Raw genomic sequence first — 23,271 nt, 5'->3', positions numbered from 1 at the left:
AGCCTGTTTTGCAAATATTTCGCAGTATTTACTGCTTCGGCCCAATACTTTAAATTAATACCGGATTGAACAATCATGGTGCGAGTCATTTCGATTAAACTTCTGTTCTTCCGTTCGGCCACACCATTTTGTTCAGGTGTGTAGGGCGCTGTGAATTGTTGACAAACCCCTTTACTTTTCAAATAATTGTCCATATTCTTATTCATAAATTCACTACCCCTGTCTGTTCTTAATATTTTTACGCGTTTTTGAAAAAGAGTTTCGACATATTCAAGATATTCTTTTATCTTCTCAAATGTTTCGTTTTTACTTTTCAAAAAATATACAACACAGTACCTGGTATAGTCATCAATCATCGTTAGAAAATATTTATTTCCACTTGGAGTAACTTCCTGCATGGGCCCGCACAAGTCAGCATGTACCAAATCCAAAATTCCTTCTGTTCTATTTTGCGTTGCTTTCGGAAATTCTTGCCTTGTCATTTTGCCTTGTGAACATGCACTACAGTTGTTGGAACAATTACAACTTTTCAATTTCACATTTGAAATCAAATTATTATTAATGGCATATTTTATTGTATTGATTTCACGATGGCCGAATCTTCGATGAAATGTGTGAACGCATTCAACTTCGCTTCCCTTTGCTAGATTTGCGCGATGTTCTTGTTGAAGAATGTACAGATTGTTAGCCAGTTTAGCCGTTGCCAACACATTTTCGCCATTCAAGATTTCACATACCTTTTCTCTGAAAATAACTTGTAATCCATTTTTGACAATTTTTGACACTGATAATAAATTTCCTTCGAGTTCAGGTACAAATAAGACATTTTTAATAGTCAATTTCCTGCCACAACTATAAATGACTCCTTCTCCACAACCTTGAGCGTTTATATTTTTACCATTTGCCAAATAAATGTTACCACCAATTTCCGTATTTAATGATGTAAAGAAATTTCTGTTACTACTCATATGACTACTAGCACCAGAATCGATGTACCATTCATCTTGACATAATTTTTCACCAGAGTTCAAACAATATTCAAAATTTTCGTCAGAATCAGATTTTTCAGATGTTTTCTTGGCTTTGAACTTATTAGTTTTGTTTCCAGCATTCTTGTTAAATTGACACTCTCGTTTTATGTGTCCATATTTACCACAGTTAAAACATTTTAACTTTGCTTTAGTCTGCAACTTCAAGGCAAGATTTGACGAGCTTATTGTTTGATCCCCTTCTTGCCTACGTTTATGTTCCTGAATCAGCTTCTCTTTGACAAGATCTAGAGTCAAGTCCGCATCCGCCCGAACTTCTAAAGCAGTAATTATAGAGTTATACTCATCCGGAAGGCTTCCCAATAAAAATGCCACTTGAAGATGATTTGCCAAGTTCTCACCCAGTCCATTTAATCTATCAACCGTTTCTAGCATTTCCGATATGTGTCTTTCCATATCCTGGCCACTCCGTAATTGCATACGACACAATTTCTTTAACAACATGACCTTGTTCGACAATGTCGCTTTCTCATGCACCTTTGACAACTGCTTGTACTCCCCAGCAGTTTTTAAGTTCCGAAGATGTACCAACTGAGAGTCTTCTACCAAAAGTCCTATGGTAGCTCGAGCTTTTCCGTCTTTCATTATCCAAGATGTAGTTGGGGGATCAGGCTTTTCTTTGGAAACTATATCCCACAAATCCTCTTTTATAAGCAAGAGTTCCAATTTGTATTTCCAAATTTGGTAATTTTCCCCATTTAATTTCTTGACACACGATTTCACGTCTTCCATTTTGCAGTGTTTTACAGCACAAATTTTCACAAATCAATTCTTAATCACAAACGGACGAAGGCCCATAACCTATTGGAAACTAACGTTATCCTTTTGGGTTAATGAATAAAACAGTGGTGTGATTTTTTATTATAGATTGTGAAAAAATATTAAAATGTATTTAATGTTGAAAGACAGAATTCGGAATGAATAAATATTTTTTCATGTATCGATACATTATTACAGAAAGAACAAAATGCTACTATGTAACTATTTTATAAAGTGTTTATTCAAACAAGTTAGATAAGTTCAACAGATACTCCCTTTGATGATGTTTTCCTCTATACTCTGGATTGTGCTTTTACCTTGAGTGTAGTATTATTGGATGTGTGTCCAGCGGCCAAAGCGATATGTTATGAAATTAAATTGCCCCAAGCAATAGCAAACTTTTATGATAATACAGTGCCCTTCCTTTACAAGAATATTTATGTGATAAATGAACAATCGAAAAGCCTTTTGTGGATAAATCATGGCCGTTTGCAGTTGTTGAAAGCGTTTCGCAACATTGCCTATTCTTATGTTGAGACGGTTTTGGCAAAACCGTAAGTAAATGTGAATATTTAAGAAACATGTTTTTTAGCTTTTCTTTTTTTAGATAGGCTGGCCTTTTGGCATCGGAGGATTTTATTGATCTCATGACGGAATGTTTATCTGAACAAACATTTGTGGTGGACAATGAACGTCATTATCCCTTGTCATTTGACGTGGAGATTTTAAAACAAGCCTGTCAAGATTTGTAAGTACCTTTTTTATGGAGTTTTGGTAACAATTTTTTTGCAAGTTTTTGTTTTTTCCATGATACAATAAGAAGGTAGGAGCAACTGCCGTTTTTGGTAACATAAGATGTCAAAATTTGACATAAATTCAATGCAATTGACACATTATGTTGCCATCAGCTGGGCTTCAGCTGGGCTGATAATGCTACCTTCTTATTGTATCATGGTTTTTTCCAAACTAGCGATGGTTTCAAAACAGATTTTGTGATTGATGGTTATCGTAGAAAATGTGCCAGTGCCGTTGTGGATCACATAAACAATAATGACCTAAAACAGGAAATTTATAATGAGAGCCCCAGTCCTCCGCCTCCAACAAAGCCTGTAGAAGTTGCCAACCAAAAGACAAACAACATGAGTAATGCCAAAGAACAGGCATACAACCACCTGTGGCACCAAATCATGATGTGGTTGGCAAACAAAAGGGTCAGGGCCAAGAGAAAGATGTACTGCGTAATCGTCAGAAGAAGGAAGCCAATAAGTCATCAAGAGACAACCATAATCGTAAGGCTGGTGCGGCCTTTAAACGTAGTAAGGGTATGCTTTAAGCGAGATTTGAAGTGCGTTAAGTATGTATGTAAATGTTATTTTAATGCATAAAATATGAATCAAAATTTTTTTATTTCAATACTGGATTTTGAGATAATTTATAGAAGAACTAAATGCATTTTTATTTTGGAGAAATACGCTGCGTAATGCTTGCCTATGGAAACACCATTCAGTCAGGTTGAATTGCAGTTTTACTATGGAAAGTCTTGCCATGAAATTGGAAGTATGGTTCGTCCAATCATTTGCTTGTTTCGATCTAATCGACAATTATACATATGTCTTGAAATCCATCTTTCCAAAAACCCCAAACAATGAAATAAAACTTCTAGTTTGATTTTTAAAAAGGTCAATATATCATTAAAAATATTTATCTTTGAGTTGGACTCAACTCCTAGTCTAAAAATATTTCCAAAAAAGTGACTTAAGATTTTGTGGTCAATGAATTATGGATGACTTTGGTAGAGGGTCTGCTATTCGGATCTTGGTTGGTACACAAATAAAACAACTCCATTATCAGATTATATTCCTCACTCAATTCGAAGGCCTCAGGCAGTGGTGGTCTGGTACCATAAGGTCTTGATTCATCCATAGATCCCAAAGTAAAGTCACTTTGGTCAAGTCAATTTTCTTCTTCAGATTCGGTGATGGCGATGACCTCATCGTCTCCTTTTTCATTTTCGGTATCATCTAATTTTCGGGAATGTGGCGGAATCAAGGCAATTGTCTCGTATATAATCAATCCCAAACTGAAAATATCCGCTTTACTATCGATCTCCTCCTCATCTAGAAAAATCTCGGGGACACTCCATAGCTCGGTCCCCACATATCTAAGATCAGGATTTTCTTTGAAGTTAATTTTACCTTCCTTATTTGAATTGAGACGGCTGTTGGCGTTATTCTGCTATGATGAATGGGGATGCCCTCCAAGTACGGAATACACACTCTATCTTTTTACTGCCTGCGCAACTGCATCAACCAGCAACTTGAGGACCTTATTCCTACTTCTGATGTTTTCACCCAATGTTTTGGGTGAACACCATGTTCAGCGGGACCTCATTTCAACGGTCCAGGCAGTGAGGAGTGTGGCCGTGGATTTAGCGGTGGACATTTTCATATTCCTCAAATGATTATGTGTATGTTTTTGCTCCAATTGTTGGATATCGTTGTCGGGGCGAATGGGAATCTTGAACACTGCTGGAAAGTGAATTCTCTTATTTTGATTTGTTCATTCTTCTTCTTGCGTTGGCCGGACTAAGTAACAATATGTGTGTTCGTTTACTCAAAATTTGTACAAATTGTTACTGGATGTTGTTCGTTTACTCTCCAGTGCAATGCAAAAGACCTTGGTCGTTTACAAGAAGTTACTGGACTTGTACAAATTTGTACAAATTATTGAGTAAACGAACACACCTAATATAATAACATTGCTTTTATGGTATAGTTCACGATTTATTTTGGTGTCGTGGGGACGAATTTTCACATGTCCATTTACATTTTTTGGAAACCCACAATTACGAAAATATGTTATTCTCCAGCCGCAGAAACGTCCTCCATGAACCAAAAGACCACAAAAAACGAAAAATTTCACATATTCTTCCGAAATATAAACAAATATTTAATATTTGTTCCAAAAAATATACGTAAATGAAACGTAAACAAACAATATGTTGTTTTGTTGTCATTGACATACAATAACAACAACTTTCATATTGTTTCGAATGCATGGTTGTATTTGGCAGCTCAAGGACGGGTTTTTTCAAATGAGATTACCTTCTTATTCTGCCATGTCGACACCATTATGTGGATGATTTCGTCGACAGATTCGAAACATCAGACAAAGCCATAGATATATCGATGCAAGTGCGCGGAATACTTAAATCAGCTGGTTTCGAGTTGCGCCATTTCACATCGAATTCAAAAGAGGTTGTCGTGGCTCCGCAGGGCAATTTAGGAAGAAGTTTCAACTTCTGTGGATTTAGCTGATGTTCAGTTTTCCACAGAAAAGATTCTAGGCATGTATTGGCATCCTGGTGACCACGCAGAGAGGTGTTTGACAAAGAGAGAATTGTTGAGTGTTGTCATGTCAGCTCACGATCCCCTGGGCTTATAAAGTCACTTCATGGTAACTACTAAATTGTTGTTGAGAGAAGTGTTGAGACATGATATTCGGTGGGATGAAGATATTCCAATAATTGACGTGATGAATTGAAGAATGTTGCCGAAGTGAGTGTTCCTAGACACTACTTTAGAATTGGTTTGCCTGAAACAGTCGACTTGCACATTTTCGTCGATGCCAGCGAAGACGCATTTGGTGCCGTGTCGTATTGGAGGTCGAAAAAGTAAGCTGTTGAGATTGAAGTCTCGTTTATAACCTCAAAAACCAAATGTGTCCCGTTGAAGTCAATGACCATACCGAGACTTGAACTACAAGCTGCCCAATTGGGAACTTGTTTTCTGACAAGATTTTCCGACGAATTTGCTGGAGTGATTCTTCAACTTTCATTAATTGGATAAATTCTGACAACAGAAGATATAAGCCGTTGGTAGCCCATAGAATCACAGAGATTCCACATGGATTCCACACGTCCTACTGATTGGAAATGATTGCCCACAAAATTGAATGTTGTCGATGAAACAACAAGAGCCAAAAGAAATATGGATTTCTCTTTAAATTCTCGCTGGTACCAAGGTCCACAATTTTTGCACCAGTCGGAGGATTATTGGCCCGAAATGATTTCAACCGCTAATGATGAGCCGCCTGAAGAAGAGCTTCGTTCGAAATTTGTGTTAACGGTCAGTACAAATGCTGTTATTGATTTTAATCATTTCTCTTCTTTTCTCAGGATAAAACGTACAATGTGTTATGTCCTGAGATTTGTCGAACGATATTTGAAGAAGAAAATTGGAGAGGTTGAAAGTTGTCTAACAGTCGCCGAATTGAAGATGAAAGTTTCGCCTTCGAATTGGATATTTTAAAGTCTGGTGGTTCCACTCCAAAAAGAAATGAGTTGTACACCCTGTCGCCCTATATTGATGAGAATAATTTGATGCGAGTATATGGACGTATTGATGCCGCCAGTTGTTTACTATTGAAACCAGACGTCCCATTATACTATCGCCAGAGCATCGCCAAGCCGAACTTATTGTTGTCCATGAGCATAAGCTGATGAAGCACCAAAACTTTGAAGCCACTATTGCCGCCATAAGAAGACGTTATTGGATTCCTCGACTTCGAAAACTATTGAAAAGCTGTATCTCCAAATGTAATGTCTGCAAGTTACGCCGTGTCTCTCCAGTGCCGCCGTTTATGGGTTCCCTGCCTATCGACATTTGCCTATACCGGGCTGGATTATTTTGGACCAATTACAATCACCATTGGTCGATGTCAAGATCTATTTAACAGGTCACGTAAGTAGCACAACAACAACTCTATTTTGGCCGAAAATTCTTCAATATGTCAAAATGTTTGTTTACGTTTTCATACAATTTATTCACAATAACAAAATATTTGACAGATTGAAACCAATCAGCTGGCCGCTTTACGCCACCTTATAATTTCATCATGGTCGATGTCATGAAAAACGATGGATGGCTCTGTTTACATGTTTGACGATCAGAGCCATACATTTGGCGATTGCCTTTGATCTGTCAACCGACTAGGGATACGCAGTGAATTGCAATAATCGATTTTTCGATTTTTCGGTTTTCGTGAAAAACTTAAAACTCGACTTTCGATTAATCGTTAACCGCCGAAAACCGATTATAATCGAATATAATCGACCATTTTCGTTGATGCGATCCGTGATGGTTATATCTATAAGATAGTCGACCACGATTAATAGCCGACTACGAATAATAATAGACTACGACTAATGGTTGACTACGAATAATAGTTGACTCTGTCTTTCCAAAGTCGACTAAGAATAATCGATTATTCGGTTTTCGCACAGTCAATAGTCGACTACGACTTTTGGAAATTTTACGGTTAATAATCGATTAATCGATTAACCGAAATCGATTTTACGTATCCCTACAACCGACGCTTGCATATCAGCTATACGCAACTCTAGAAAACGAAGAGGAACGGCCATAAGAATATGGAGTGATAATGGCAAGAATTTTGTTGGAGCAGACCAAGAAGCCAAGAGATTTGAAGAAGTTTTCGATGTGGTCCGAGTGAAGGATGAGTTGTCTACAAAGGGCATTGACTGGCAGTTCAATTGCCCATATAATCCGTCAGAAGGAGGCATTTGGGAATGGATGGTTCAATGCGTCAAAATGGTATTGTGAGTAACGTTAAAGGAAGTCGACCCAGAGAGCACACTCTTTAAAGTTTTCTCATTGAAGTCGAAAATATTGTCAAATCGCGCCCTTTAACCTATCTGTCTATTAGTCCCGATGAAGAAGAACCATTAACGCTGAATCAATTTTTGTTGGGCCATCCAAATATGCCAGAAACTCCAGCCGGAACAATTGTCGACAAACCAGTTATGTTGAAGAAACAGTGGCGTATCTCACGACAGCTTCGTGACCACTTTTGGAAAAGGTGGTTCGCCGAACATTTGCCCACACTGACTAGAAGAGCTAAATGGTGCCAAAACACAAAGCCCGTAGCCCAAGGTGTCTTGGTTTTGATTTGTAATCCTGATGTCTCTCGTCGTGAATGGAGAAGAGGTCGAGTGCAAGAGGTGTACCTAGGCAATGATGGTGTAGTCCGACAAGCTGACATTGCCACATCGACTGGAGTCTTGAAGCGCCCCGTCTGCAAACTTGCCGTCTTATAGCCCGTTTAGACTAGTCATTTTAAATCGACTCGATTTCCAAATTCAACTTTCAAATCGTAGTTGTTTAGACTAGTCTAAAATGATATAAGATGCCAGTCAGCTGATCTTTGTTTACGTATACATACGCGAATTTTTAATATTTTTTCTATTTTTCCACTTCTGTTTGTTTTTTGTGTTTGAGTTTACAGTTATTTGAAAAATGTAAATAATAGGGTTATGACTTTTTTAAAACCTCACATCCCTGTGTCATATCTTGATGAGCTTTTGCATAAGATTAGATAAAATATTAATTACAAGGTGATTCGATAGAAAAAAGCTCACGCACAAAAAGCTTTTAAAGTTTTTATAGTTGAGCTTTTTGGAAAAAAATTTGGAGTCACTTTAAGCACATAAATAACTCAAAACAATCGTTAAAGCCCCACTACATATCCAGAATGACATAAGCTTTTGTTTCTCACCAATTTTATTGTCATGTGATATATGTATATCATTTTATATCATATATAGCTTTATTCCATGTATCACATAAATTGAAAGTGCTATGTGTGGGACCTTTTTCAATATTTAAATGGAAAGCAGTGTTGTATATCAAAATATTTCAATTTAACATTTGATTTAAAACAAATCCAAGTTTTGAGTTGATTTAATTTTGTATGGTAAATCAGGGTGGATTTGGTGCTTCTAAAATTATCGAGCGGAGAGCATTTTTCATAACTCCGTGTGGACTGCCCCGAAATATGTACTGAAATCATAACTCTGCATTGCACTACTTCCAAAATTTATTGCTGGGTAATGCTAAGTTTACATTTATGAAATCCTCTCGATTTCAACTGTCAATTCCATAGCTTAAGCGTCAAATGAAATCTCATCTGAAATCCATTGGATTTCATATGACGTTTAACCTATGGATTTGACAGTTGAAATCGAGTGGATTTCGTAAATGTAAACCAAGCATAAATGTTTTTATTAAATCACTTTATGCATGTTTTGTTGTTAACATTTGCTTGAGAAAATAAAAATGAAAGAAAAAAACTTTCAACGAATAACAAGAAGAGGCAACACAACAAACACAGAAAACCATGTACATGGGTTTCACTACTTGACGTCGCCATGTTGAAATCGTGCTAGTCTGACCATCGACTTGGTAATTGTGCCATGCCTACAAAGTCCCGGTCCACACTAGAGTGATTTCATTCAAAAAATTGCATGAAATGATGCGTCTCTAGATCGACCTCCATGGTAGAGTAAAATCATAAAATTACTGTAGTGGGGAATTCGATTTAAGAACACCTAACTTCATGAAATTTTTTAATGAAATTCACGCTAGTGTGAACCGGGACAAACTAATTTTCATGCTACTGAAAATTTTCATAGTCTGGCATAAGACATGCATGCGCTATTAGAAACTGTGACATGTGAGCCATGCTAACATATTTCCATATTGTTTTTGTTTTGATTTTCATCACCCACTAATTTCGGTAGCTAGTAGTTGCCAGAAGTAACCGGTACTGAAAAACAAAATACGGAAAAGTTTACAGACCGAAGAGCCCATACAATTAAAAGATTGTAAATTAATTTTTATAGTAGAAATTAAAATAAATAAATTAATATAACTTGTATACAAGTGAAGTGAACGAAAAAATTATCAACAAAGAGTATAAAGTGTAATCGTGAAAAATGGCATCATTTCTTAATTTGGGAAGCAATCCATTTTCGACTTCTGTGGGCCAAAGAATTGGTAATGAATGATTTGATTTTCTTTATTTATATGGTATTTTTTGTTTTCTGGGCGAGAAATTCTCGTAATGTGTAATTTTTGCAATTCTTTTTGCTGATAAAGCCATATTTTCATGGAAAATTTTGTTCTGTTTATATGTCACAATATGTTTGAATGCGAATAAATGTTTGTGTGTTTTGCTGTCTCATTCGGAGAACGATTGTTGTTTGTGGCGAAAGAAAATTGAATTTTCCAATTTTTCTTTTTTGTGTGATCTCCTTTTTTTTTGACATGACTCGTTTGTTATGAAATTCTACGCTTCAAATGTCCCTTGTCTCTAAAATCATAAATTTTTCATTTGAATATAACTACAAAAACGAGGGGGGTGGGGGTGATGGTGTGCGCTTTTCATGTCGCAATGAAACGAAATTACATCTAAAGCTTAACACCTCAGCCGTGACAGGTTAATTAGGTTCTATATGTATTAGGATATTCCAAGGAACATTCCTAGTTTGACTATAATCGTCCGATCGATTTGAAATTTTCACCATAGACAGATGATGTGCTGATAATGAAAATATAAAATTTTGCGGGCGGTCATAGCCGGTTATCCGATTATTTGAACCGAATTTACGGGAAAAAACCGGATATATAACCGGGTATTTTTGGCCGATATGGGTATCAAAAGAAAGGAAAACACCTATCCAGGAATGTAATATTTCCATCTGTATATAAACCGGTTACAATTGTAGAGCAAATTTCGGCTACGCTACAGTTTAAGTTTTATTAAGTAGCCGGCCTTCGGCCGGGGATTTAAGACTTTCTCCTACGGTAGTAAAATACACTTTTTTCTCAAACTCCCAAACCGGGTTTAGCATCTTAACGGTTTTTTACCTTTAATTTTATTTATTTATTTATTTATTTATTTATTTATTTATTTATTTATTTATTTATACATTGCGATCGCAACACAGTTCAAATAATTGGATAACCGGTTATGACCGCCGGAAAAATTTTATATTTTCGTAGTCAGGGCATCGAGATCTATCTATAGTAAAAATGTCAGATTTATCCGACAGTTATAGCTAAACTAGGAATAAGCCAATTCCAATATCGTCGTGGAAAACAAGTGTTGTGATTCCAAATTCAGAACATTAGTTTCGCCGCTTATGTTTTGTGTTGTCAAATACCAGTCGTATTAAGGGATTTTTACCAATTTAAAAACATATTTACTTATTTATCTTCAATTTTGAGAAACCAAATATGGATGGCGGAATGCAATTTAGTTTTTCTTATCTATATACTATGATTTGAAAATATGGATTTATTAGGTTCGGAATACTTAACAAGTGCATGCTATAGCATTCACCTGCAAAGCTATTTTTTTCTTAAAGGGAGATTTAATGGCGTGGCTGCTGTTGGACACGCGAAAGTCTTAAATACCCGGCCGAAGGCCAATCACCCTCAAAAGTTTTTAATGTTTAAAGGGAGATCTACCCGCATTGCCGTTTTTGGACCCTGTCAGTAGGTGACAGGCCACCCACATAAACTGTTATTTTTTAAAGGATATTTAACCGTGGACTTTACATTGATGTCCATATTGTCTTGGCCGACGGTAAAAACATAAAAAATATGGATGTTAACGCAATTACGAAGTCCCATATCTCGAGAAGAATGGATTTGACTTGGATCCATATCTCGATACTCAGGACCCCAAGGACTATCCGTCATCATCATAATTCTGTGAGAGGCTAAGTCTTAAAAATTTCTTCTCCAGATCTTATACTTGTGACCTTTCGGTAGTCAGCCATTGTATCATGTGATCGTGTTCAAAGTTTCATTCATTATTCCATCAGCCTTTAGGCTAATGACACTTTGAAAATGTGTCTCATCTAAATAATGGTTTTAGACCCCAAGAATGTCTGGACGAAATCGTTTTCAGACAATTTACAGTTGATTTAGACATGTCCGTCCGTCTGTCTGTTTGTCCGACTGTCTGGAGCGCACGATAACTCTCGAACGGAACAACCGATTTGGTCCAACATTTGTTTAGCGTAATATTTTGTCCAAACTTAGATCAAGTTCGGAGATGAGCCATATATCAAACCACTCCTTCGAGTACCTCCCTCTCAAAAGTTCAAAATTTTTTGCTAAAAAGTGCACATGATAGATAACCATGGGGACCAAACTTTGGACGTCGTAACATTTCCTCACGACATAGTTCAGCTACGAATATGAACTATGTATATCTGTCCACTTCTTCGAGTACCTCACATAGAAATTTTCAAAAATTTGGTACAAGTGCATTTTAGGGACTCTTGTCGGATCGGCACTACGGTACTATTTTTCGGGGTCAAGTCCATACTTCCTGAGATAATGTCCCAAAAGCTCTAAATTAGCCAGCAGGCATCACCTTAAAAGACCGATGAACACTAAAACTTATGAAGCAAAGTAGAGTTAATTGATTTAGCCAAAACTTTTCACATCATACAATTTCTTTCAGGCGTACGTCAAGTTACAGTTCAATGTTCAATTTTTTTTTTTTTGCTTAAGAACAGTTTAATTGCTTTTCAAGGAACCATGGTAACTGAAAGTCGTTCTTGCGGTCCTGTTTACAGCGATATAAGGTGTTTTGGTGGGCTAGTCCATGTTTTCTGGCATAATGGTCCAAAAGTTCTAAAAAATCCAATCCGAGAAAACCTGTATGTAAAGGGTTCATTATTACTACGCGAATTTAATCGAATAGAATGCGAATTGTATGATGATATTTCATATTTTACAAAATTAGCATTTTGCCACAGTTCAGATTCGACTGTATTCTGAATCATAAAAATGTTGACTGTTTGTTTATTTTTCTGCTCAAAGAAGTTTATTAAACAAGTACACAAATGAAATGCTTAAATTATTATAATATTTATACTATATTGGCTAATCTAATCTCGTTTGAAAAAATACTGATTGTAAAATATTTCAGACAAAGGTTTTGTGGATAAACTTTTTCGTTAAGGTTTGTGACACCATAGATGGTAGAGCCTTTGTTTACACAAGGTGGTCAGCAAAAATGTTTGCTTAAATGTGGCATGGAAAGAAAACTTTCCAATAATTCGTTCTATAACATGTAAATGCAAACAAATTTAGTTTTTTTAATTGTTCATGTATTTCGAAATATTATATGATGAGATAAAATTCTTTTATCCATGAGACATTCTAGTTTGTTTGATTAATTTTTTTAGTATATAGTTTAAAACTTATTATTAACATTTTAAATAAAATGTTTACGCCAAGAACTTCTAGCAATTATTATTTAAGGACAAATAATAATTGGTGTGAATTAGTAATTTTAACACTCAAACCTCTTAACAATTAACAAATCTATACACATATGTATGTGCATACTTGTCAGTAAATATACATATACATATGTAGGTATGTACGTCTTGCCACATTGTTATTAGCTGTAAAATATCACTTGTAGCTGAAACCGACCATATCTATTAGTGCAATTGTAACAGCAACAACAGCCCTGTATCTGTTCAAAACATTACTTTTTTATATAATCATCACTGAAATGCTCATTAAACCGCAACAGAATGAATTGCTACCGGTGGGTTCCACTGATGACTAATATATTTGTAGCAATTGTACTCTATATATATGTTTTTTGCGTTATCAAGCTTTATTCGTCGATATTATGACATACATACAAAAACACAACGAAATAAAAGTGAGTGATATGGAAAATGGGTTTGTAAAGAATTTTCAATGTTTTGGTTGTTATTTTCAATCGATGTTCATAATCAGACATAACACCTAATTTATAATTAGCGCGAAATGGGTTGCCGACAATTTTCTATGCGAATATACATATAAGCTCTGTTCCAGAACATGCAACAAGTCTACTATTTTTGGCGTTTTTGCACAAAAACTTTTCGGGTCTCTGATTTGCAAAGTAAGATTACAGGCCATATTGATTTTGATCGATACCTTGCATTCAGGTCCGCCTTGCGAGATCCTAAGTTTATGGAGGAAGAAGCAAAGGGGTGTCTCGACGCTGCTCTTAGCCTGAATGTCAGAGGACTGGGGACTCGTTTTTCAAGTTCATCAACCAAGCAATATTGCTTTGTATGTCCTGCATCTAGATTCCAAGAGCCATCTACGATGTGCGTTCTTAATGTAGAACTCACGAAATTTGCCGATGAACGAGGCCTGCACAATAACGTTCTGGCCTAGGCAACACGTACTCGGGACAGTTTGACATACTACCTTGTGTTGTGTTTGCAGTGATTTAACAAAAGATTTTTGCAAAAAATGGAATTTACTTGTGAACATTTTCGTCCGAACATTTTTCACAACATTCGACGCCGATAACCACAACAAATTAAATCTTTGTATGGCGATGAAATATTTTCCTAAAGCACAATGTGAAACTGGTTTAATGTATTCAATCGTGGCCGACACTCGCTAAAAACGAAGTCGTGAGGGTCGTCCAAAAACAGACGTTGTGCCAGAAAAAAAATTGAGCAAGATCACCATGTTATATACCGTAAGATAGAGTCATCTTAGGGTTTTTCTTCCATAAACTAACATTTGATATTTCGTGAACACCTGTCCGCAAAAATGGGGGTTTCTCGTTAGATCCAGCAGAATTTGGCAATCGTTCAAAAAAAGGCCCTTGTCGATTGATGCAAAGAAGCTGTAAATAAATACGATCGGGGTGCTTCGATCGTCTTTTAAAAGATCATCACAGATGACGAATCATGGATCTATGCTTAGGAGCACGAAAAAAACAGGAATCGACCGTTTAAATCTTCGAAAGCGAGGCGAATCCAGCGAGATTTGGTCATGTAAGAAGCAATTCGAAGCAAACGTAGGGCGGTTTATTCTAAAATTTGTTTGTCTGAAGTCGCCTCAGAAATTTGCAAAACTAACAAGAGAAGACGAATAATTATGCAACATGACAATTCGAGCTCTCACACATCGATTCAAACCAGCGCCTTTTTAACCGGACAAAACGTGGAATTGATGGGTCGGTCATCCGCCGTACGGCCCTGACTTGAAACCCAATGAGTTCATCAAGAAAAAAATCGTAGTCAATGATTCAAAACCATGTTTTGGAAGTGCCTCAATCGGAGTGGAAAAACCCGCTTCAACAATTGGTTTGAGCACATGAAAAACTGTGTATATAAATAATGCTGAAGACTACTTAAGAAAAAAATAAAAATACGTTTGGGGTTTTCATTTTTAGGCCAAAAATTTATCCTGCAACCTTCGTAATGGCACACTGGTGTTCGGATTTAATCACTTATACAACACCTGTCATTTAATTGAAGCTGACTGTCAATAAAGTTTAAGACTTATACATGTCAGCCATGATCCTGACTCTCGGACCAGGATAGCCGGATAACCAGAGGAGTTTTGGTAATCCAGGGTCAGGTTCAAGGCGGCATAAGGTGTGCTTTTGATTGATAATTTAATGCTTTATTCCCAAGTGCCAGACATGGCTGGCAAACTATCGATATTCCCAAAATTAGATATTTTCGATATTTCATTTCAAAAAATCGATTGCTATCGATATTATCATTAAGTTGTCGTCACCATTAATGTGGATATGAAAATGGCGATTTATTTCGCTTTCAGAGAAAGTGCTAATGTAACTCCGTCCAAAACTGGTGGCTGAAAATCGGTAATTTGGCGTTTCCTGATTAAAAGTAAAAGTTTCGGTTTCTTTGGGTTGACTGCAAGTCCAGCTTGCCAGTTATACATATATTGGTAAACAAAATTTTCCACTTATCAGCACTGCCTCATCATCCATGAGCGAAGCCCCGACTAAAGTGGTGTTTACACTAGCCATCAATGTCATATGACTCGAAATTAAAACATTCCATATCCACACACACAGACAATGTGGTGACGTATGTTAGGTAGACTGCTTCACTCGGAGGCCGTTGGTCCATTGTGTTCACTCTGTATAGGTAATAGATGCAGATTTAAAGCAGTGCCGACCAAGAAGAGCGAAGACAAAAATGTGAATGTATTAAAAACTTTGGCACTTTATGACAGTGTGTTAGTGAGTTTGTATGGACGCCAGCTACAAAACAAAAACAAATCAAAACATTGGCTCTCTCATGCACGCTCTTTCTTTGCGTTCGGGTCGTGTGTGTGTGATTTGCCGAAAAACTTCGTAATCTCAACAATACCAACGAACGGCAATGATTTAAAGCAATGCCGTTCTTTGGTATTGTTGAAGTTACGAAGTTTTTCGGCAATTCACACACACACGACCCGAACGCAAAGAAAGAGCACACAAAAGAGAGCAAATGTTTTGATTTGTTTTTGTTTTGTAGCTTGCGTGCATACAATCTTACTAACACACTGTCATAAATTGCCAATGTTTTGTATACATTAACATTTGTGGCTTCGCTCTTCTTGGTCGGCACTGATTTAAAGATGTGAGGATGTTGATGTGGTACAGTAAGATGAGGATGATAGAGTAGAGATGATAAGATGATGGTGAGGTACAGGTGAGATCAGGATGTAAAGATGAAATTTGTTAGTATTTAGTTGTTAATGACCCTTGCCAAGCCATGATAGATGTTTGGCAAAGTTGAGTAGAACAATGGGATCTATGTCTTACAGGAAGGTCAGAGTGTCTATCTCATATCTACCCAGTGTTCGGTATCTCCTTGTTTTCAACAAGGGGCACCTAAAAAGCAGATGTAGACATAATTCCACTGCATTTTTGCTGGTGTGGACGCAAAAAGTAAATGGCGTAAGAAAAATCCCGAATATTGCACACATTGGCGACTGTATAACGATGTAAATATTCAGGTCATGTGGTCATGGCTAGTGTAAACTACCTCTAAGAAAGTCATATTCAGTGATATGTGCATATCATCTTGATATCTGGATATTTTCAAATACAACTATTCTCAATTTTATTTTGCAGCGCTACCAGAGATGCATATAGATAGATGGCATCATCAGCATTTTCGATTCCAAAACTCGAATTTTTTGCGTGGTATACGACGTTGTCTACGTATGTATTATATGTAGCAAATTCATGTCGCATACCTCTGCCGTATCATCTCTGCACTCTACAGAAGTCGCAATATTTTTTCTTTTTGTATTTGTTTGCATTTCGCTTTTTCATTTATGACATACATACGTACGTAGCAATTTTTGCTAATTGAAAATGTTCGAGACAGAGCGTTTTGCCTACACTCATGAAAAAGTCAAAGACTTGCATTTAATTTTATACTGAATGTGAATAATTTATATGGTCATAACCTTTTAAAACGAACCGTTTATCTAAAAGAGTTGCAATTTACAATTTAGCGTTTATACTTTGTTTTTATTGGTCATGTTTTTCTAATACGTACGTAAATACATATATGCAAAATAAGCTATGTTGACCTTTGTAGGCTATCTAGTGTGTGTTAATGCCCTAAGGTTGCCAATACTCGTATGTATAAGTTTAATTATACCACTGTTCCACAAACATCCCATACGGGACAAGGGAGAGAGAAGTCTCCTTTGTCCTCTCTAGTTTAATTACAAAATATCAAAAGATATAAGTTTATAAATGAATGTAATTCTTGAAATATTATTGTCTATTCTTTTGTTACGTACACTATTCATTCTCTTCTTTCTAATGCATAATAATCCAAAAATGATTACATTAGGAGCCAATTTTCACTAATATCAATCATAATTTCATATCGATCTGAATTGTTTATTACAGTTTTGATGTGTGTAAGAAATAATGCAACTAATATAGTTTTTTAGATAGTTATGTTGTTCATTGTCCCTGTATATATGTACGTACATCCCGATTTTTTTTTTGGGTTTGGACTTTAAATAATGACAAACTATTTGGGGAGTTATGTGCGACATCATTAAAGGACATACATCAAAAAATCCAAAATGGTCAATTTAGATATACCTATTAAGCATACATACTCAATGAGTTTCTTTATTTCTATCTACTAGAACAAGCAACAGATGGTTCAATGGCCTCAGAAAATTGGGCTTTAAATATGGAAATATGCGATATGATTAATGAATCTTCCGATACGGCACGTGATGCTATGAAAGCCATACGTAAACGTCTACAACAAAATGCTGGAAAGAATAATCAAGTTATAATGTATACATTGACAGTCCTGGAGACATGTGTTAAGAATTGTGGCAAAGCATTTCACGTTCTAGTGGCACAGAAAGATTTCATACAAGAATTGGTAAAACTTATTGGTCCTAAAAATGATCCACCTTTGGTGGTACAAGAAAAGGTACTTAATCTAATACAAGTTTGGGCGGATGCTTTTAAAAATCAACCAGATTTAAATGGAGTTACACAAATGTACATCGAATTAAAGAACAAAGGCATTGAATTTCCTCAAACGGATATTGAAAACATGGCACCAATTTATACACCACAACGAGTAAGTTCAACACTTTTTTATTTCAAAAATATGATTATTTTTTATTTATGTTTAACTTTTGCTTTAGAGTGTACCAGAACCGCCTCCGCCTCAAGCGGTCAACCAACAGGCCATATCGCCTCAGCATGCTACTATGACAGCAGGAATGCCGGTAGGATTTTTGTGATTTTTTATTCGATATAAATTTAACTATGCAAAGCTTTCATTTTAGAACACTGGCTCGAATCAATTAACACAAGAACAAATTACTAAACTACATTCAGAATTGGAAATTGTATCGATGAATTTATCGATTTTAGGTGAAATGCTCACAGAACTAAGACCAGGACAAGAAGATCCTGATGATTATCAATTGCTTAACGATTTAACAGCTACTTGCAAGTATGTTACAAAAATCAAATCAAGCAAATCTTATGTTTGTGAAGTTCTATAAGAATCTTAAACTATTTTCAGAGAAATGCAATCACGTATTGTAGATCTTATTGGCCGTGTAACTGACGATGAATTAACTGCTGAGTTATTACGCATCAATGATGAACTAAACAACATGTTTTTACGTCATCAACGTTATGAAAAGAATCGAGCAACTACAACTGGTATGACATCTCCATCAGCTGTTTTGGGTGCTGCCATGGGTGTACCTACAGCCAATGTACCAGCCACAAATGTGGCAGCTGCTGAACCAAAGTTATTAGATTTTCCCGATAATAGTAAGGATGATATGCTAAATAGCTTCAATAGATTGGGTAATGTGTTCGTATAATCTCTAAAAATATGATTTTTGTATTGAATGTTTATATTTGATTTCAGGCCTAAACAATGCAACGAAACCCAGTAACAAAGATGCTGATGAATTTGATATGCTGGCACAATCTCGTACTAATGGAAACAAGTAAGTTAATCTATAAAGACGTGAAGTTATTTTGTGTTGAAAATACATCGGGCATTTGACTGTATTCTTTAGTAGTGTCATCATTACTTAGGTGGTTCAAGGTAGAACGTATATTCCACAAGCCGAACATCGAATACACTTTTAAAACCGCTGATATTTTATGCTGCTTCCATGATCAGTTCTGCAATCTTTAGAGTGCTAATTTTGCGCGATTATGGTATTTTTGAGGTATTGCTTAGAGCCATATTACATAATCGGAAAAGATAATGCAGTGGAACATTTTATTAAATAAAATATCACTCTTCAGTTAACGTAGTTTACTCCTCCCAGGAAAACATGACATGACAGTACTTTAAAAAGAAGGCCTTGTTGAACCAAATCGACTCTGGTGATTAGGATAGTTCTTACCATAACAGTTCTTACAAGAAATTACTAGAAAGAAAGCATGCCATTGCACAGTGGCCAATTTTACGAATGAATGAATTTTTAACTAACCTTGGGTTCTTATGTTTTTCGGGTCGCTGGTTTCATTTTTCATATTTAACCCTTAGGCGGAAATTTTTTGGTCCTTTCTTCAATAAAATGTGATCGTATCAGATCAAGATATTCTATAAATTTGTTTGCCATAAAATTTTACTATAGGTCCAAGAACACATCAAAACTTTATATCTTACCTAAACTTATCTAAATTGTTCCACAAAACATCATTTGAGAAGAATTATGTCAATGACAAAATTGTTTTCCACTAAACTTCACTATAAGTAACCAAAAAAATTAAATCTCTATTTACATTACATACCAAGGAAATATTTTTTTATATATTGATATTTATCTTATATTTAATATAAGATTAATAATAATGAAAAGACATAGCATTAGCAGCAAAGGCTATCAGCTACGTAATAAAATTACATACTGAATTAATATTATCCACTGTAGGTGTTTAGAGAATGTGCCTATTCCTTTGTTTTGAAGAAATGTGTTTTGGTGTTGGCGTAATGAACTGCACTCAGTAAAGATGTGTTTAACCGTACATATGCTATCGGTGTCGCATCTTTTGGCATTTGTTGTTGACATTTTTATTTATCAGATGTAGGTGTGTTGTGATGGTGTGTCCCATTCGAAGCCGGGAAAAGATCCGAATTTTCCTTTTTTCCATATTGGTAGGATATGAATGTCATTGACAGTCTTGATTTACATGGTTATAGTGCATGTGTTGATAACTTGTATATTGTTCTAGAATATGTTGTTGAAAGGTGTTTTTTATTTGTTTTTTATGTCAAATTTTTCTAGTATATTATCTGCTATCAATGGAGCAGAACAAGCGCATTTTGCCTCCGCATCTGCACAAACGCGCAAATTGAAATTCGTTTTTTGATGGGATCTGACACATAAAGTTAAAATACATGATCTGGCAAAATTTCAAGCTTCTTTGTTCAAAAACAAAGATCCTATTCAAGAAATGGTATTTCGGAAAATGGGATAATATTGCAGATTTTGTTGTAATGGCGGATCTGAACACCAAGCGTTTCCGCTGTTTTGGTTTCATTTATTACTCCCATTCGTATAGGATTGATAATATCCCGAATACTCGCCCTCATAAGAATTACATTCCATAAAATAGTTTTTCATTTTATAACGTTTTTTTGCTTCTCCTATAAAGTTTTGATTTCGTGGGTTACGTCTTCGGGCATTTATGGTGACGATATGTATATTAGTGGATCGTATGAATATTTTTTTAGGAACATACATAGCTACTTCAAAAATGTTTCTATTCGGTTCATGATTATTAATTTGTAACCATTTTTATTCTGTTTGCAGCAAAAGTGATTTATTAAAAGACATTCCAACCTTAGATGCCACAGCTGGCAGTGTAGGCTCACCATTTAAGCGTACCGGCGGAAATGGTTTGCCGGTGGTAAGTAAAGTGAGTACAAACAATTTTCTATAGAAAAACTAACATTTTTTCGTATATTTAACGTTTCTTTAATATTTTTGAATTTAAATTTTATTGGCAAATTCCTTTCATTTATTTTATATTTTTAACGATTATACTTTTGTTTATTTTTTAACGAAACGCTTTTTCCTTCCTTCTTCCCTATATGTAAAACAAAATACGTTTTTATTTTGTATATGAAAAACACATTTTTGTTTACCTTCTTATGATTTCGACACAAACTCCTACTATATATAATTTTTTGTTGCTGAAACTGTGAAAAGCCTGTGAAAGAAAATGAAATCGATGAAATGGAAGCATGGTTAGGCAGCTCAGTAAGTAATTTTTTCTTTTATAGTTTTTGTTTCTTTTCTTATTTGTTAAGCGTTTTTTACATTTTATTGTGCTGCCATTTGTCATACATATATTTTCACCATCACAATTCTGCATAGTATGTGTTGTTTGATTATTAATTTTTATTTTAGTTTTCACATAGTTTTTAAATTGCGTGCAATTGTTATGTTGTTACATTTACACGCATTTTGATCAACAAGTATTTATGTTATCCACCCTTCAATTTACAGAAAACGATAGAGGGTCTCGAAGAAACTGTAACCAGTTCAGAGTTTGATAAATTTCTAGAGGAACGAGCTGCAGCCGCCGAAAATCTTCCTACAATTAATGCTACGAATAATTTAGATAATGCTGCCCAACAACCAACCAACCAGGCAAAAGCTAAGAAACCCGAAGAAGATCTTCTATTACTTTGAGCTTACCTATGCTGCTATGTCGTCCCTATCCTTCTTCACTACGCAAAAGCCGCCTTCTCCGCGAAGATGACACCATCATCAGCATCGTCATTATACGAGTACATCAAATATAATATTGGCTTTAATTGTTTCTTTTTTTACTAAGTGTCTAATCCAAGGAAGTCGATAGTAGTTACAGTGAAACAAAGTGAAACTTAAACTAAGCGTATATCAAAAAAAAAAAAAAAAAAGAAATCTAACATAACTTCGATAAAAGTATTGCTCTTATACTAATATTATACACTTCTAATATAAGGAATATTAATATTGAAATTCGAAACACATCACGGTTTATATGATGTTTTGTCTCACATTCTGTTTTGTATATGTTTTATTATTAAAAAATTTGCAACTTCATGAAATTTTCTCGCTCAAAAAATTCTTTCCTTCCTTCTTTGTCCTTTATTACCTTTTCCATATGTTGCTCAATTTTTTGTGGGAATACTTGCTCTGTTCCAGAACCTGCAAGAAGCTACTATTTTTACTACGATAGCAGTTTTTCCTTTATGTTATCGAAAAAAATAGTAAAAATTAGTAGATTCTTGCAGTTCTGGAACAGACAAAATGTTTGTATTTTTTCATGATTTAGTTTTAAGTTCTTTTTGTTGTTGTAATTTTAATTATTATTATTATTCATACAAAATCTGAATGTACTTTCTTTGCATTTCAATTGTATATATTAAAATTTATATATTTTTTGAAATTCCTCTTGTTTTGTCGTTATGATATATGTATGTATTATTTATACACACAGAAGTAAAAATTGGGTTGGTTTGATGACTGTCAATATTTTTTCTATTGATATTAGTTGGCCGACTTTACCGTTTTTGTAATCATTTATACATCATTCTTCAGACATTGTTTTATTTATTTGTATTAATAAACATAATTTAAAATAAAAATATGTATTTATTTTGAAATTGAAATAAATATTCAAAACATTGAAATTTGTGTACCGTAATTTTTTAACAATATCGACAGTCGCTAAAAGTTACAGGGTAGACCTTTAGTTGATTGGCCTAATGTTATGGAAATGTAACAACTTATGAAGTTCATTGACATCCCCAAAGAACTTCATAAGTTGTTACATTCCTTTGTATCCGGATAAGAACATGACAGACGTTTAGGTTCACTGATCCGTTTTACACGAAAAAGTAGAATATTCCAATTTACGCCACCAACGCTTGATGGTGTTACTTTAGAGTTGTCTTCTAAAGCCAAACTTCTCGGCATTAAGGCCCCGCCAGAGTTGAGAATCTTGGCGCGATGCGGGACATAAGATCACATTTCTCTCCATTCAACCTGTTTGTGGAATGAAGAGGAATGTGGCTGAACCAAAGGTTATCCAGGGAGAGGAAAGATATGCACTACTGAGAAAAGGAGATTGAAGATCTGCGTAAGTTTGTTGGCAAGAACCCAAGCAGAATCACAGCACATCGGTTTGAAACTCCGATTTTTGAGGCGTTTTGAGAGGAAATATTCTCAAGTTGGAATGCGTTTCCTTCTGATCAGATTCCAGATGTAGTCTCCAGCCTACCCTTTCCAGTTAA

The 23,271-nt window shown here is 35.4% G+C and overlaps 1 protein-coding gene across 3 annotated transcripts; it reads left to right on the top strand.

Annotated features, from left to right (window-relative positions):
• The first annotated feature begins 9,394 nt into the window (after positions 1-9,394).
• Positions 9,395-21,916, top strand: LOC141403669 (TOM1-like protein 2). Of its 3 annotated transcripts, none has more exons than XM_073986431.1 (9): positions 9,395-9,664; positions 17,633-18,084; positions 18,152-18,235; positions 18,296-18,465; positions 18,538-18,830; positions 18,895-18,976; positions 20,798-20,894; positions 21,197-21,247; positions 21,497-21,916. In XM_073986431.1, the coding sequence occupies exons 1-9, from the start codon at positions 9,604-9,606 to the stop codon at positions 21,680-21,682; spliced, it is 1,476 nt and encodes a 491-aa protein (XP_073842532.1). In that variant the 5' UTR covers positions 9,395-9,603; the 3' UTR covers positions 21,683-21,916. The 3 variants fall into 3 exon arrangements, with proteins under 3 accessions (XP_073842532.1, XP_073842531.1, XP_073842533.1); XM_073986430.1 differs by having other exon boundaries at positions 20,798-20,903; XM_073986432.1 differs by lacking the exon at positions 21,197-21,247 and having other exon boundaries at positions 20,798-20,903.
• Positions 21,917-23,271: the final 1,355 nt, after the last annotated feature.

This window comes from Musca autumnalis, unplaced genomic scaffold (genome assembly GCF_047663935.1).
Source record: "Musca autumnalis isolate F117 unplaced genomic scaffold, ASM4766393v1 scaffold_4, whole genome shotgun sequence".
NCBI classification, from domain to species: domain Eukaryota; kingdom Metazoa; phylum Arthropoda; class Insecta; order Diptera; family Muscidae; genus Musca; species Musca autumnalis.
This window is presented reverse-complemented; position numbering and strand designations above follow the sequence as displayed.